Source organism: Pholis gunnellus (genome assembly GCF_910591455.1).
Source record: "Pholis gunnellus genome assembly, chromosome: 8".
Lineage (NCBI taxonomy): Eukaryota > Metazoa > Chordata > Actinopteri > Perciformes > Pholidae > Pholis > Pholis gunnellus.
The window spans coordinates 19,908,061-19,925,717 of NC_136534.1; the positions used below are offsets into that span (position 1 = coordinate 19,908,061).

The 17,657-nt window shown below is 40.7% G+C and overlaps 1 protein-coding gene across 3 annotated transcripts; it reads right to left on the reverse strand.

The window, feature by feature from the left end:
- Positions 1 to 142: 142 nt before the first annotated feature.
- inpp5b (inositol polyphosphate-5-phosphatase B) lies at positions 143 to 16,637 on the reverse strand. 3 transcript variants are annotated; one of them, XM_079165114.1, is made up of 23 exons: positions 16,283 to 16,637; positions 15,350 to 15,428; positions 14,935 to 15,032; positions 14,756 to 14,785; positions 14,536 to 14,646; positions 13,189 to 13,332; positions 8,990 to 9,083; positions 8,366 to 8,521; positions 6,787 to 6,888; positions 6,426 to 6,540; positions 5,421 to 5,537; positions 4,817 to 5,004; positions 4,581 to 4,692; positions 4,368 to 4,477; positions 3,795 to 3,930; positions 3,538 to 3,648; positions 3,282 to 3,447; positions 2,825 to 3,060; positions 2,432 to 2,539; positions 2,088 to 2,172; positions 1,298 to 1,425; positions 1,080 to 1,191; positions 143 to 630 (listed from the first exon to the last, which is right to left on the reverse strand). In XM_079165114.1, the coding sequence occupies exons 1-23, from the start codon at positions 16,338 to 16,340 to the stop codon at positions 521 to 523; spliced, it is 2,706 nt and encodes a 901-aa protein (XP_079021240.1). In that variant the 5' UTR covers positions 16,341 to 16,637; the 3' UTR covers positions 143 to 520. The 3 variants fall into 3 exon arrangements, with proteins under 3 accessions (XP_079021240.1, XP_079021241.1, XP_079021242.1); XM_079165115.1 differs by lacking the exons at positions 14,536 to 14,646; positions 14,756 to 14,785; positions 14,935 to 15,032; positions 15,350 to 15,428; positions 16,283 to 16,637 and adding an exon at positions 13,539 to 14,493; XM_079165116.1 differs by lacking the exons at positions 13,189 to 13,332; positions 14,536 to 14,646; positions 14,756 to 14,785; ... (1 more) ...; positions 15,350 to 15,428; positions 16,283 to 16,637 and adding an exon at positions 11,971 to 12,030.
- Between the last annotated feature and the right edge of the window lie 1,020 nt (positions 16,638 to 17,657).

The window sequence follows — 17,657 nt, forward strand, 5'->3', positions numbered from 1 at the left end:
TTCGTGATGAATTATGGGAAATTAAAGAGCATTTCGACTGTTTAATTAAAACATCATATGTCATTCTTTTTTTAAAGATGTGGCAAATGTATTTTATAAATTGTATTCTCATACAAACACACTGAGAAAAAATAAACAATTTTGTGTTTATTTCTTTGATTGTCAAAAATCACCAGTGACACAGACACACATTATCTCCAATCATTTTATGTATAAAAACAATTTGCTGTTGAGATCAGAAACATTAAAATACAAATTATTTGTTTAAATAAAATATACATACATTTCAAATTGTTACATCTCTACATATGCTCAATGATATACAATAAACTCTGTGCATTCACACATCACAAAGCTTGCTGTGTGTGAAACAATTAACATCAGATAAGGACCGTCACTGTAATTATACTACATATCTATACAAAGAGCCATCTAAGAAATCATTCAGGTTTATTTCAAATACTGGACTGTACAGTTTTTAGTGTTCAGCTTCAGCATACAGGACAAGAGGGTCCTCCATCTAGGAGGAGCCTTGAGCCAGGAAGTGCTGAAAGAACTCCTGAGTCTTCCTCTTTTCTGCAAGATCCTGCTTGGTGGGTGACTTCAGGAGCAAGGAGGCAAAAATGGTGGCTATGCAGAAAGAAGAGAAGTTATTCATACAGTACAACAAAGGTTTCATTTTCTTTAATGTTATATCTTTATATGCAGGGTTATCTTTTTGTTGTGATAGAGATGATGAGAAGATTTCAATGTAATAAATGATCATGTATATCATTTTTTACAAGTATCTGTACATTAGATGTTGCTAGAATTGAATTCATATTCAACCATTATGTATACAGGGTATGTTAAGTGAGCATCCATTCTCCAGTATTGAAAAGAAAATAAGTTCAAACAGCCCTTGTGTCATAAACAGAACAGAGTATTAAACAGGTTATTTATTCATTTTCACTTCCTATGGCTTTATTTGTTAGTTTCCCTTCACTTTCTCAACATGCTGACGAAAACACAAAGCAGCAGCTAATAATAAGAACACATTCCCAAATGAAAGAGACATGCAGCCTGCTTCCGCTTCTTACCCAAGATGTTGACATCTAGTCGATTGCTTGCAGAATTCTTCAACAGCTCACGGAGAAAGGCAGCTAAATAGTTGAACACATTTTTATGGCACTGAGGTAGCATGGAAATAACCTGGAAACAAAAGAAATCAACATTATTGTAAAAAGATAGAGATTAACTTTTATGATTCAACACATCTTGGAATAGATCGATGGTGATCAGCGGCTGTATCACTCACTTTCTCACACTGACTGGCGTTGGAGCAGCTTTCTAGGCACTGCTGGTAAGAGGAGTAGGGAACCACAGGCTCTGGGAGGGCATCGAGGAAGAGAAGCAAGGCCTCTGCCGCAGAGTGGTTGCTGCCCGCTGCAGGTCAATACTGAGTCAAGGGTGTAATTCTTGAGAAGAATCTGCATATCATGAAATGTAATTATTGCAAAAATAAAACTCTAATATACTGTTACATCCCAGGATTCATTCAAAAGGGGCAGGTTAAAGCTACTACGAGGAACGTCCATTTTGTGTTGATGTTGGGGGTCCCTGTGGACAAAAGCGGTAGCATTTCCAAGTCCCTTTAGAAAACCTCTCATTTTACTGCAGCAGGTTCTTCTGACAGTCTTCCCAGCGCACTCATTGGGTCTGGTTCTCCCGTGCCTTCCCTCTAAAAGGGCCCAGGAACATGGCCTGGGCCTCCAGCAGTGTGGTGCCTGTGTGGGCTTCCGGCTCTGCTGCGGCGTGGACACACTACACTCTGAAACACATCTCTTCTTCTTGCTGATGGTCTTGATCGTCTCGTACTTATGTAGGTCGTATACAGGCATCAGTATTAAATTGAGACAGTTTCATAACCAGTTTAAAGTTCCTCATAATACCTTTAACCAACAGAAATACAGAGTAGTTATAAATAAAAAAGGGCTGTTGTGAAAACAACAAAAATGATGTATGACTACACTGTGTAACTTCTTCTAATATTTCATAAAGATATAAAAAATATTTTTTACAACGATGGCGATAGTGTTGAAGGATACGGAGAGAATCTGGTATGCCAGTGTCAAGGCAATCCCTTATTTCTGCAAATTCACTTCGGAGCCCAGGTTGCTGAAATATGTCTTCCTGCAAATAGAGGACGGCAAAGATCAAATCTGTTTTCCTTAAAATGCTCAGTCATTAAGTCAAGTTGGTAAATTACTAACAGCTTCACTTGGGCTGAAAAGGCTCTTTTGATTTGAGCCGTAGTAGAGCTGCAATGGACTTAATTCAAATTAAAAAATAAGATGCAAACAAGAAAATTGCCACAAAAATACAAAATCACACTAACGTGTTCTTTGTTTTTATTATAGCACCAAAATAGAAGCTTCAGCAATTTTCTCACCTGATTGAGTGCATTGCGGAACAAGTGATCCACCATCATCCAGAGTTCTTTAGGAATGTCGAGAGGCTTTTCAGGGTTTCTTTCATTATCACCTCCGACCCTCTCCGCCTGATGTTGAGAACAAACAAAAAACACGCAGTTCAGTCACAATGGATTCAACTTAAAACACTACAATTAGCAACTCGGGGATGTATGCCTCCGCCAACCAGTCAAATTGCAGTTTACGTCCACCATCGACCAAAATGTTTGCGTGAAATGTCATAATTTCCGTGTCAATTTTTCAATTATAGCCAAAAAACTTGTTTTGTGAGGAAACAATGACCGTTGACCACCACAATCTAAGTGGACATTTGTGCCAAATCTGAAGAAATCTCTGCCCGTGGGACCACTAACCATGTCCCGGAGGGTCTCTTGCGGCATATCCTGGATGGGTTCCCTTAGTTGGCACAATGAATGGATGGAGGAGCCGTAGCAGCTGGGCAGGTAGTTCCCTGTCACAGAGATGAAGTAGTCTTTGCCACGCTCCAGGTGGAGCACAAGGATGTCTTCTATCTGCTCCTTTCCAGAGTTAAGCTCAGGAGCTGTTGAGCGGTTTACAAAAACCTCAAGCTCAATGTCCACAGAGCCACCTAGAAGTTGAGAGAGATGCACGTTTAGGAAGTAAGGGTGTGGCTGAAACTGTCATGATTCAAGAACTCATGCCTGCTGCAACAGTGAGTTGCCATGTTGTGCTACAGTCAGTACAAGCACTCACTGAAGTAATACGGTTTGAGGGTTTGTGAACAATGATGCTTTATCAAAATGAAATATGTGAACCCAGGGTGAAAAGCTCATTTTACGCGCTACTCACCCTGAGCAATAAAGCCTTTGGGAGGGTCGGCTGTGAGCCAGGGCTTGCAGTACGTGGGCTCATTCGGCTTCTGGATAAACTCAAACTGACAAGGGACCTGCCCATCATTGAAGAGGCTCAGCGTCTCTGCCCGGCGCTGCATGTATTTCACGTCCTTAAAGTGGAACTGAAAGAAGAGGGAGCGGTTCATGAGGCAAAATAGAATAAATTCTACTGTATCCTGAAATTGATCACTGAATGTGATGGGAAACTTTACCTCTCGCTTGGACAAAGTCACAGATGGAATACACTCATTCTCCATTTTGTCTATATTGCGTACGATCTCTTCAAAGGTCTTCTTATAGACCTCAGCATTTACTTTCTTGATCTGTAGAAACAGAGAAGAAGAAACACGTTAAAAAGGCAAAGTAACAATGCATCAGAGACATACAAAAATACACTGCAATAGAAAACAAGAGCCTGTTGACGTGAATCAAGCAGATAAGAGTTATATCCTAATGCAGAATCATTTACCCCGATGACAAGCAGGGAACTGACTGGTTTGTGGTCACTGGTCTTCAGAGTCATGTGACTCTGATAATGCTGTTGCATGATGTTCTTCCCTGTCCACAGGATACGGTCACACCACGCAGGCACGCGGCATTTTTCACTGAATGCACAAGAAAGCCCAGATATTAAAACTCAAGCAATTTAAAAAGTGCAGTTACAGAAATCTGGGTGGTTTGAGTGCAAATTAAAGTTTGTTGTAGTTTTCCAATTCATTAGCAAGAAGCCCCATCACATGTAAAGAAAAAAGAAAAAAGGGGAAACATGCAAGACAAGCTGTTTAAACAAAAAAAGAAAATACCAGCTGCTGAAGTGTTGCATTTAAGTGGGATACGCCCTACAGTATTTGCATTACATTACATTGGTTTTGACATAGATAAAGACAAAGTTACACTATAAATGGAGAGATAAAGTTTCACAGGAGAAGTTTCATTGTTGCAGTTCTTGACATTTCAACTATCCTTACTTTAACTGAGAACACGATCTTACTATAAATGCTGCATTCTGCTGTTTCGCAGTCGGGCCTTCGTATGAGATTACCTTGTATCCCACTTGTCAGAGCCGGTGTCATATTTATAGGTAGGCTGGAAATCAATCTCTCCCTCCACAAAGCCAACGAACACCGCCTTCTCATCGATCTGCCTCTTGAGCTGAGGACCATTTGTATGTATTACGACTCATTAACACGAGTGATGAGTAAAGACTTTTTTTTTGTTTAAATAGCAGAAAGAAGAGTACCACACTGATAATCACCTGATCATAACTGTGCAGGGTCTCAAAGTCCTTTTTGCTTATTAGCTCCTTCACGTTTGAGACGTCAAGCTCAGAGATCCTGTAGTTGAGGTCTCCGATCCATAAAACCACACTGGTGAGAAAGAACCAGGGAGAGAAAATACAGTCTCAGTTGGATATTGGATAAGAATTTTCATCTATACAGAAACCACTAAATACATATGATGACACTGTAACTCTGTAATTTAATTGCATACTCATGCTTCATGATAGTAAGTGGAGGCTGGTTAGGGTCCAGCTGGCGAAAGAGGAGACGACTGCATATGTCCTTGTAGTCTTGATTGCGTCTCTCGTACTCTTCGATGTGGGCAGCGAGGTGAGAGTTGACCACGCAGATATCAGAGTTGTGGAAGCGGAAACGGACCGCCACGGCCCCCTTATTTCCCTTTGAATGAACGAGAAACTCAGAGAACATAGAAGGCAACGCAACTTAAAGCTCCTGCAAAAGGATTTAGAGAAAATGCAATGTTTTAGACATTATGCAGTTACATATATATATATATATATATATATATATATATATATGCACCTTTGCTTGCAGAATTTAGAGTCATCAATTAACCTAAGCTGCAGGTCTTTGGACTGTGGCAGGAAGCCGGAGAACACGGAGAGGACCCACGCTGACACGGGGAGAACAAGCAAACTCCACACAGAAGGCCCATTTAGCCCGGGAATCGAACCCGGGCCCCTCTTGCTGTGAGGCGTCAGTGCAGGTGTAGCATCTTATAATATACACAACACCAGCATATTTACATGAGGATCAGTGCATGAAAGATTAAGACCTGTAAAATCCGTCCTTACCATCCGTCCCATGATGCCAGTGCCCACAGTCTCAGCCTCCACATCAGAGATGAACTCCGCATACTTCTTCTTCACATAGAAGATCAGCATGATGCCCACCAGTCGCACCAACTTCACCTGTAGCGGAACATGAGTAGGTATACAGACGTCAACGATTAACCGAGTCATGTAACGTGCATATTGGCTGGATATTCTTTTAATTAAATGGCAGCTCAATTGACCCTGCAGCCATATGAAACGTGCTTTCATACAGTTTTTGCTGTTTACATCAGCTTCTTAACGGTTTTTCAACCGCAACTACTGTGAACAATGACAACATTTACAGTTGAAGACATTTACTGTCATCTCCAGCCTTATCTCAAGGAAAACAGAAGCGAAAAGCACATCCCAGAATACAAAGCAGTTGTGCAAGAGATAACTTAAAAAACAGTTTGATAAGCTTCCATGTCAAACTTCCCCAATCAACATTCAGATGTGAAGGGAAAACATGTATTTTCCAGCTTGTTGAGCTACACAGTGTCAGTTACAGATCAGCCAAGTGTGCTTCAGTTGACAGTGGATGAAGAAATGACGCGTCATTATTCTGCCGATGTGACACTAGAGACAGCCAAGAAAGGAGGAAGCGAATAAGCAAGAGTCAGCGCTGTGAGAAAAGGGAAGTAGACAAAAGTGAACACGGGGAAAGAGAAAGACAAAAAAGTAACTTAAAATACAAGGCCTCATTAAGCTCATCACATAAGCAGGGATATCACGACTGTTCCTTGGGAATATCCAGTGTAATAATCCACGTAATGTGATGTAGACAGTTACTACTGTGTCTACTGTAACACAGAACACATCAAATGCAATCAAAGAACATTATGGTAGCAGCATCCGTGTTAAAAAAAAGAGCTAAACAAGCTCTACAGATAACATATAGTGGGCTGTTCACAGGCCCAGTCCACATACCAACTCGCTGTTAATAACATTTATTAATACAGGAGAAAAAAAAAAAGAGCTCCTTACTAAGGCATACTTGGCATCTGGGTGCAAGGCTTCCGACACGGCCTTCGTCCACTCCAGCTCCTTGGGGGTGTCATTGAAGAAGAAAGCCTCTTTGCTGAGGTCAAGCTCCTGAAAACTATCAGGAAGGACAAACGGTAAAATGTGGATTTCTGAGCTTTACTCGGTACTTTCAAAACTTTGCAAACGTAGGCAGGATTACACATAGCGCTGAATCTGAGGGGAGGTCCTGCTCTCCTCCTTAAAACAGGATCAATGGCTGCATACGTCTCTCTCAGAGGTTCCACCAGTAAATATCTGTCTGTGTAACAGGATTAAGCGGAGAACTGGGAGGCTATTCTCCAGCAGGGTGAACGGTACTCACCCCACGCAGTACATGTCAGGAGGGGTCGCGGTGCAGCTCAGCCAAGGACGGAGGCTTTCCTTCGGCGTCTGTCCGTTCACATTGTATGTGCCGAGAAAGAAGCTGTGGATATTAGAGAATAATATCATCTTTTGACCTCTGAGCAGCAACTTCAGTGGCTTGCTGAAGGTAACCTAAACTGTGAGAAATCGCAAAAGGACCCAACAGCAGCACAGAGCTCTGTATTTTGTGCTGACTGCCCCAATGTCCATACACTCAGCTAACTAGAACCATGCCGGAGCTGTCTTTATACAGACTGCTGCTTTCCTTTGCTTCTTTCTTCTAATTTGCTTGATCAGCATAGATTTTCAGTACATTCTCAGTCTGAATTGTAATATGAGATGAAAGCAGAAAACGCACATACATGCAACCCTTTCTGTATATCCGTTGTTTCCGATTATGGCAACTATTGAAGTGTATTTATTTCTATTCAGAGTCCTGGGCAGCGAAAAGGTAGGCTAGCACCTCAGAGAGCAAACACAAACACATTCAGACCGTTTAGAGCTCCATGGAACCGGAGCTTCATGTCTGGCGTGTGGGAGGAAATAAAAGCACCCAGGGGAGACCTTCACCCAACATGCAAATTCAACACTGAGGAATCACAGTTGGACTATAAGATGGAGGATTTCTGGGTACCATCCACTGAGCCAACACGCTGCCAATGACACATAGAGTGCTTCTTGACATTATTATAATTATTCGATTTGACAGTGAATAGCATATAGAACAATTCCCCTATTCAGTTCTTTGTATCACAAATGCTGTTGTATTGTTGTCTTTTGATCTTTCGTTATATCTATACTGCTGTTTATTCTCTGCTATATTCTTGATGTCGGTTTAAACATTAAGCCACAGCTCTACCAGCAGGAGGCAGTGTCAGCATCATAGCAGACTTCAGCAAATGCTTCTTTTGAATCTGATAAAAGACAACCCGAGCTTCAGCAGTTAATGCCCTAACATTGGTGCATTTTTTTGACAGTGTCTGAGACAGTGGAGCTAAATTTAGCAAAGACCCAAATACACAGAAATACAAAGCCACAGATGCTTACTTCCTTTTACAACATAACCCTTTAAGATCCACACTGTGCCCACAGTCACACTGTGGGCTCCCTCTGTTCCTGCATGAAGCGAGAGACTCTTAACTTATCAACAAGGTTTAGCTCAACACAACATCATAAAATGTTACAAATAAATACGTTGATATAACTTTACTGATTTGTTATTTATGATTAAGATATGAAGTCTTGCACCAGCAAATGAACAGGAATTGAAAATTCAAGTGTAAACCTTTGTAATGAAGCAACAAATTGGTCAAAACTTCAAGACAAATTCCTGTGTATAATGTATAGAGTATAGAATGGAATTTAATAGATCGGCCCCATTGTCACCGACACCCGAGCCAGCTATTTTAGTCATTATGGCCTGAAATCAGTATCCGCACACCCCTAATGATCACCTAGTTCTACGTCCAAGTCGCTGCACCAATCTGCCAAACACATGTACATTTTTAGAACAGATTCATGACAAGCAAGTAAAATACCTGAAGTCCTCCGTGTACGTGTAAATGTTCTCATTCTTCAGCAGCTCACACTTGATGAGGTTGTCTCGCAGGCCGAACTGAGGCATGGCCAGTATCTGAGCTTTGTTGGAGGTGGTGTGGCTGGACGAGCGCACCAGGTCATCCCGGTCCTCGCGACTGGAGACCCGGAGAGAGGAAATAACAGTGAGGTGTTGGGAGGAGGGCCAGTTCAACACAGAAAGAGAGTCACTTTGTCAAACTGGTGTGATTTCAGAGGGAACAAATGATCATAAACTATGCGTTTGGCTGTTTGTATGGACAGCTGCCAGTTCTCGTTCAGGATCCTTCAGCCCAACTGCAACAAGCGATCCCTCTGCTAAAAGCCTGGAATAAAAGTATGGATCAGCAGAGGCGTCACACTCTGCTCCAGACGAACAGCCTCATGTACAGTAGATCACCACAGTGACAACAGGAACTCAGACTATGCGGTGAAGCTCTATTTCCATGTTGTGAATATGGAATGAGGCTGAGGGGAGAGGAGGAAATGTAATATGCCCGGACCCTGGAATCTTCCAGGAATACGCTGGAACTGAACTCCGTCTTTAGAGTATGGTGGCATTCCATCCAAATAGCAGCAGGCCTTACCTCTCTGGGACGGCATAGGCTTGTTTGGAATTCTGCGTGCCGCTGTTGGCACCTTTCTCCTTTTCTGAACTTCCCTTTTTGTCCGACGATTTCTCTGTTGGGGAAGAGCAGGAGAGAAAAGGAAGATTCATTTTTTTTAAAAACTTAAAACATAAAACACAGAGCATAAAGGTTAACGACAGCATTACAGCACAATGCTACATGGTGTCCATTAGCACTGCCTGCCCTTTGAATCACAAACTAATATATTGTTTGCAGGTCATCAGTTAAGACTGCGAGTCAGCGTGCTTTGCCAGCTTCTGGGAGACCTTCCCACCAACATCACTCTAATGAGAAATAACCCAACCCTTGGCAAACACATATTTCAACTCTTTAACAAACTAATATGGAGAATACAAAATGATCACTAAGAATAAAAAACAAACAGTACCACACGTCAGTCATAAAAGTGCCGGGTCACAGCTCGGTTGTTGTGGTCAATGGACTGAGGCTGCCTTTTGCAGTGTGTTACAGTTATTGCATCCTAAGTAGCTGGAGCTAATGGGCGAGTGTGAAGTATGAGACAGCATGGCCCCTGTCTCCTGCAGCTTGGCAGGGAACACAGCTGGCTGCTCTGAAAGGGAAAGCCAAGTTCTTTCAACGGGAAATCAAACTCTGCAAAGTTGAAGCAGACTACATTCAGGGTGCACCTGACCAACAGTACTCAGGACCCAAAAGACGAGATACGTATACGCTTCCATGTTTGTAATCTTATTATTAACATGACCTTTACTTGGCAAGCTGAAACCTACAATTCAGCGTTCAACGCAAGAACCGCACGGCTCAAATACACTGACATTAACTGACTGGACACGGATATATCAACAATACACCGACTAATAAAATTATACAGCTATTCAAAACAAGGTCACAGAGGTAAGGAAATAAAACATAGACGTGATACATTTGTGAAACAAAAGGGATTGAGAATTCCTTTAAAAACAATGCGATTAAAGGTTAAAGTCTGACTGGCAATGCTGTGACTATCTCACAGCCCAGTTTCTGATCAAGAGGTGTGATTTTTGTCATAGCAGCGTGTAACGCAGCACTAAAGTCTAGGTCAGTTATAACAACAAAAAATCTACTACTTTTATTATTATTACCACAATGTTCTCATCACACCAACTTCACGAAGGGAACAGGTTGTGACCAACTCTGAGAAAAGGTCAACATGTCTGTAATGTTTCCATTTGTTTCATTTTACAAAAAGAAGAAGAAAAAGCACACTTTTTTTTTAATCCAAGAAGAATCGGTCGATGACATTTGAATTCAAAAGCAGTGACTTTGTTGTTTGCGGGAACAGGAGAAAGAAAAGCAAAAGGACTTTTGTTTGACTAAGAAAACCATCAGCAATGTGAGAATTGCTTTTGGAAGTCTGAATAGGAACGCTTAATTTGAGATGGTGAAGATCTCCATATGCACACAGAGACAACTGTAGTTCACCTATGCAAAAAAAAAAGAAACAAGCATCAATAACGCTAACCCTTGGATTGCAAGGATGCCGATTGATAAACCATAAGAGTTCATTCCTATTCTATTGTTTGCATCGATAACCTTGTGGTACAGTAACTTTCATTCTAAATGGCCCTGAAAATGGCAACAACATAAGACTACAAAAAGAGTTCTACACTGTTTCCTTATTAAACTACATTATATCTGAAAAAAGTAGAACAGCAATGAAGCAAAAACATGGTACCATATAAAAGTGAGATTTTTGTTTTAAAAGTACAGTGATCTTTCAGAACAAGAGGTAAAACAAATGTTGAGTCTCAATTTGAATGCACAAATGGTAGCTTTTGTTAGAACATGTTAACATATATACAGTCTCATATAAACAATACTGCTTGAGACTGTTCACTGCGGTTTGCAACCCGCCGAAGACAGCTATGACACAATGCATAGGACTTCTAAGTAATTTACTTAAACCTAACCATTACTGCAACCTGCACCTGAGCCAATGAGGCTTTAGTGTGTGAGCATCGTTGTTATTTCATGGCATATCTTTCCTTTTAGTATTCTCAACCAGCTAATGAGGTTAAACGTTTCACCTACAAGGAGTAACTTGCATGAAGTGTGACAAACTGCAGTTTCACACGCCTATCTGTGGTCGATCACAAGTTTGCATACATGTCAAGTTGTATCAGGGCTCAGGCTCTTCAGTATTAAAAGAGGCTTTAACTACATCTGCACAAAGTTCAACATTGTTCAACATTGCACAACTCCCCCCCCCCCCCCCCCCCCCCCATGATAAAACGATAGGTAATAAACTGCAGGAGAACACATTTTGTGATTTACTTCTCTAGTCAACCGTTGTAAATAAAACAAACAACAAAAAGCAGACAGCAAGTAAGCCACCTTTATCTCATTGAAGAGGCCAGAAGAAAGTTTACAGACCACTGATTTAAGCTAACAGGCTAACAAGTTAGCTTCGAGGATGAGCCTCAAGTGGAAGTCTCTTATTAACTGAAAACAGGCAGAGAATAGAGCAGCACACTGAGAAGCGAGACACAACCAGTGTCCTAATGGATGACACAATCCTCCAAAACACGTTATTGCACCACCAACCACAGCAGGTGTGTCATTTTCTGTCACATAGCAACACCATGAACAGGACTAGTTAATAACAGCCGTAAACTAGTGTATTAAGCTAACCGCCTCTGTGGGCTAACATCCGCGATAGCTTCACATTAAAGCAAGAACATAATCACATTAACAATACAATTAGCATTTAAAAACAAACTATTATCGCGCCTGACGAATACTGTCCCCTTTAGCTAAAGTTAGCTTCTTTGAAATAAGGACTAACGTTACCACAAGCTACCATTAAGTTAGCTAGAAAGCTAGCTAATAAGCGTAGACTGCATGCCACAGATTTGTGCGATGGCATTTCCTTTCACCAACTCCCCCCCAAAAATAAACAAATGAAGGAATATTTTTCATACCAGAGTCTCTCATCACCCTAGACATCTCCCACGCATTCTGTGCAGAGGAGCAATGTTCAGTGTGCATCAGACCTGCCCATGCTAACATGGTAGTGGGAGGAGTTTGCCTTCCCTCGCTGCAGAGACGAGAGGCTGAACAAACAGATCGAGTATGTAGATAACGCTACCGGAAAATGCTTCACCACAGCGGTATCACTAAAGGAAGTTACGCTCATGCATTTCAAGAAGATAAATACATTGAATAAATAGTTATTTTAACACCCTGTAAGGACCAGATGGATGCAAAACATGATTTGCATATGGACATTACGTCTTTGTTTGTTCCTTTACATACTTTTTACACAATATATATTGCATTAACATGCGGGTTATAAACAGTATGACTCTAATCTAAAATGCAAAAACATCATGTGGAATGACATCTGTGTGAAATTGGCCATCAACATGTAAGACAAATTACACAAACGTTACATACACAAAGCCCACAATTATTTGTATATAGTATTTGTGTTCTTTGTAAAGACCATTTCAAATTGAATTGCATTGAACAGCCTGGGTCCATATGTTTACTTCATGTCAGCTTAGGTCAAGTTTACAAATGTAAAATGGTCTCTATTGTTACTTTACAGGTAGAAGGTACTTCACTTAGAAAATGCCCCAGTATTTCGGCAACCGAATGTTGTTATGGGTCCAATCATAGCATGCTTTTTCTGCTGTCTAAGTTCCAGTGTAGAACATACCACCCTTCAGTATCACATCAGCTTAGTTCATGCCACATTTAAAAAATAACCTTTTAAAAACCTACCCATATAGCCCGGCATTTTTATAACTTATTACTCTGATGATTTAATTTGTTTTAATAATGTTGCTGTCGTCCATGCTGGCTCGCTGTCATTACATTTAAATGAAATGGAGCCATAATTAGTGTCATTAGTGACACTTCTCCATATGGCTCTCTGACAGTTATTATTACATTTGTTACAACTCATACACAGGTTGGGCCAATGTGCAAAGGAAACGGTGCTTTCAAAACTACTTGGTTTCATCATGAAACCCTTTGATGTAGACTTGTATCTGTGTGAGCAAACACCACAGAGATAAAGACGAGCATCTCACGTCACCCACTGCACAAATACTGATAGACCTATTCCAATTTACTGAAGTTTTATTGGACATGAACTTGTTGTGAAATTCTGCAAATAGAAATAAATTACAAACCTGTTTTCCGGTGCTGGTTGAGTTTAGTGAGTGTTGTCCCGAGGGGGGCAAGGGCCTGTTTGACAACTCCCTGGCCTCTGGTGGCTTTGTGGTACTTGTTGATCCATTCAAACTTGGGTGCCTGTGTGGTTGACTTGCAAACATCTGAAGAAAGACAGACAGAGTACTGAGCTACTCCACTTGAGTATTGGTATTTCTTAGCAACATCTTTCTATTTCTTGCTCTTCAATATAGGTCTTACTTCAAGTTTGTAAGACCACTTCCACACTTCCACACTCTACTGCTTTAAATGAGGCTTCAAGTTACAGGCACTGCAGTGCATTAAAGACATCTCACTCTTATCTGCTTACCTTTACCACTTCCCACACTCTTCTTTTTAACAACAGCGGGTGCAATGTCATTCAATCTTTCCATCACTGGTACCCCTCACCCGGTTAAAAGCCTTTGTGGCTCATCTTAAAGTACCACAAAAAACAACATTCATCAGTCTTTGTCCGTGCTCACGTGGAGTTTCCACCGGGAAAAATAGTGAGCCAGTGTCAAAGGTGACACATCCCTAACAAAAATAACCTCTCAATGGCCCATTCCATTCAGATGCACAGGAAGCAGAAAGTAAAAAGCAGTTCAAGAAACGCATTAAAGCGGATGATGTAGGTCCTTTTTGAAAACTGTTCTCAACATGACCCTCACACTTAGTGTAAAAAAGACACAGAGTCCACCCCTCCTCTCTCTCTCTCTCTCTCTCTCTCTCTCTCTCTCTCTCTCTCTCTCTCTCTCTCTCTCTCTCTCTCTCTCTCTCTCTCTCGTCAGCCATGCATCATGTACACACCCAGTAACTGACAGATGAAGTGACACCACCAGTTTGCAGTTCTAAAATGGTGTTAATTGTGAACCACAGCCACCAACTGTCTCAAAGAATGTATTTGTGTACTGTTTTTGAACTCATTTTCATTTTCTATTTAAAAAATAAAGGTCTTTTAAAGTTTGCCACATGATGTAACCTGAAGGCTACTGAAGACTGGATGAGCGGGGTTTTTCCGAAACAGATGATTAGAGCAGCAGATTATTTGGACTTCTTCAGACATCGGCGCGTCCGCTTCCTACGTTGCTCGGACAAGAACAAATTTAAAAGATATGAACTGCTAAACCCAAATGCATGAAAAGAAGTGAGGGTCCAAGATACTGCATTGTTTGAATGAATAGTATTTTCCCCACACGTGGTTTCCTTGCCAATGTCATCTCAGGTAAACTCATTTTATGAGAGCATTTTTCTCTTAAAATTATCATAAATCTTAAAAGAGCTGTATGTCTTGAGATAATATCACACATCTCTGAAGGCTGACCTACCACTCCACGCCCTGTTGACCTCACTGAGGAAGAAACGCGAGTGGGAACCAAAAGGAAGTCTGAGCTCTAATTCCTCTTCCTGGTAACTGATTCTCACTTTAGTATCGGCACCTAGAATCGGATAAAGAACACAGGAAACAATGTGATGTTGAATTTCATGCAGTGGATCAGTTATGTAGCATATCATGATAGAGCTGCAAAGTTAACGAGTGCAACTCACCCACGACTGCAAGTTCCTCTGGTGAGGAAACTAAAAAAAGATCATTTTAGATAAATTACTACCATGCCATTTGTTCACTAGAAACAAGAGTTATCTTGAGGAACACATTATTATCTGTCTCTCTCCTTTTTAATTGCCCGTCTGTTGGCAATGCAATACAACATATGAACGCAGCTCACCCTCCACCACAGCGAAGTCGAGGGAGATGGGTATGATGTCCTCCAGTGACACGTCATCAGCAGTAATAGCCATCCTTCGATGGGTATAAATAAAGATTCTACAAAATGTTAAAATTGGACTTAGTTAGCAGTCTGAAAGCACATGGGATGGCACAAAAAAATACACTTTTAAATATAATGCAAGCCGATAGAGGCTTGCAGCTCTGAAGTAAACACTACCATTTTGGTATAATATATAATTTTGGTTACTGTGTCAGACAGGTGGATGCAACTCTGTGATCATTTCTTTAGGCCAGTTTGTGACGTAGCACAATCCTGTCACTCCCTCTCTCTCTACATTAGCCTTTGAATACAAGCATATTGTTCAATAATGCAGCCATATTATAGCTCCATTGTACTACATCTTAAAACTCACGCATGCTCTTTTGTAGACTCCACCAATCCCAGCAGTCTGCTCTCTGTAAGGTTATCAAAGAAGACGTCACATTGGACAGCATGTTTACAGTTTAGTTAAGGATATAGTGGAAATATGTTCATGTGTTTTCCTTCAGTTGCACCTTATATTTCACATTTTAGCGTTACTCTCATTTCAACATATTTTTTTGTTACAATGGGCAATTCTAAGTATATTTCATACAGCACAACGTGTTAGGTTGTTCCAGAGTATTTCCATTTTATACCAATTCCTCTACACTCTAAACAATATATATATATATATATATATATATATATATTTTTTTTTACATGTATCTGAAATATGTAGTTACCTTACAAATTAATAATTTACATATTAACTGCATCAGCAGAATATAAAATATGATACGTTAAGCGGCTTAACAGAATGTAAAATGGTTAAGATCACCTCCACCATACACAACATTAAAATGCTGTTTACAGGCTAGTGGCCATTAATAATAGTCAAATATTACATTATACAAGTCTGCTGCATTAAAAGTACTTTTCATGTTGTTATTAAGTGAAGGCTCTAGATCTCTTCCTTTATGACAAAGCAGCAGCTGGTGACACAAAGCTGCCACCTTGTGGATGAAACGTCTCACTACAAAAGTTGGCCCAAATTCAAGTCACACCCGATTTGGACTAAACCTACACTCGTGCTGTAAACTACGCGCACTGTAAATACGTCGCCTGGATTATATATTTAACAGCCCAAGTGAGGCTGGAGGCTACTATTTATTGATAGATGTCAACCGAGAGCCTTAATCTCACAAGCCCCTGTCCGAGCTCTGGTATTCTTCAACGGAGTTAGTCCAGTTTAGTTTGAGGCAGGTAATCCTTCCTTTCAAGTGCTGACAATCGATACACCAGCGCATTAACGTCTCAAAGGATACTAAGATGCAGTTTTCTCCCCTCTCCAAAGTTTCCTGAATTGCGACGGATTGATCCATAGCGAGGACCTGTGTGACAAGTTCTCCTCTCCAACGCCTCCCAGACTCGACAATATACCCGGAGATTCTTGTTACTCCAGTTGTTCCTCTCTAAACACACAGATACTCTTCAGGGTCCTGGGGCAATGCGACATTATTCCCTTTCAGTTATACTTTCTTCTTCCTCCTGCGCTGCTGGCTCGGCCCAGTCTGCCACGCACTGATTCGGGATCGCCCCCGTGCGCCCGCGCTGACGTCACATCTGGGCTGTCATCAGCTGGGTTTGGTTTTGGATTTAGGCCTCAAGCGTTCTACCCGAAGAGGATTATGTCCCACAATAGAGCCGTATCCCCGCGTCTACAAAGTTATGCCACAGCTTTCGAGGAGGTTTGATGAGCCATCAGGTCAATTAAGTGGGTTTTTGTTGGAGTTAAAACCAAACTGTGGTACATTTATCCAGTTTAAAATGACCGCGGGCATTACATTGAACTCTGTTGCTTAGTAGTAAACCTTTTTTTCAAACTAAGAATCCAGGAACTGATATTAGGGCATTTAAGCCTACACAGAATTGGCACAGACCCCCCATTGAAGTTGTTCATTCATACTTAAAATCTATACTCCATGATGTCCATAAAAATCTGACAATGATATATTGGCCGATACAAAAAACAAAGCACAAGAACTGTGACCGAGGTGGCTGAGTGGGACATTTCATAAAAAAACTTGCAGTGCTCTGCGGTGGACAAACTGTAATGTGTTGATACTGTTTCTAAACCACCTCAAACCAAGACTGTCATTTCCATATTAGAATGTATTGTTACTCATGATATGATAACAACTTTAGCTAATGTAATGAAGCAGAGAGTTGCCTCTGAAATGTGAAGTAGAGGTAAAAAAAGGACAAACTCAAGCAAAGTTCCTCAAAATTTTACTTGATTACAGTTTTTAAGACACCATTTTGGAAATTCACAAGACTTTACATTGCAGAACAAGCCTTTTGACCGCTATGAGCCCCGAGAAATGTCATCACCTTCCTCCCACTCTATGAAAAATATGTGACTTCATCAAATGAAGATTAATCTGACATATAGTATATTAGATTCATTTCATCACAAAACTAGAATAAATTGTAATAATTCTTATTTCATTTAACATTTACATAACCCATTAAACCTTAAAATATACTTTGTAAACCAGACAGTAGACAACTCACTATTCACAAAAATATTAGACAAAGAGGAGCCAAATGTACTAAATTGCACATTACATTATGATTACATTTACAGAAATGCTTAAGCAAACCTTCACAACACCCTGTAACAGCTCGATATTTGTGTT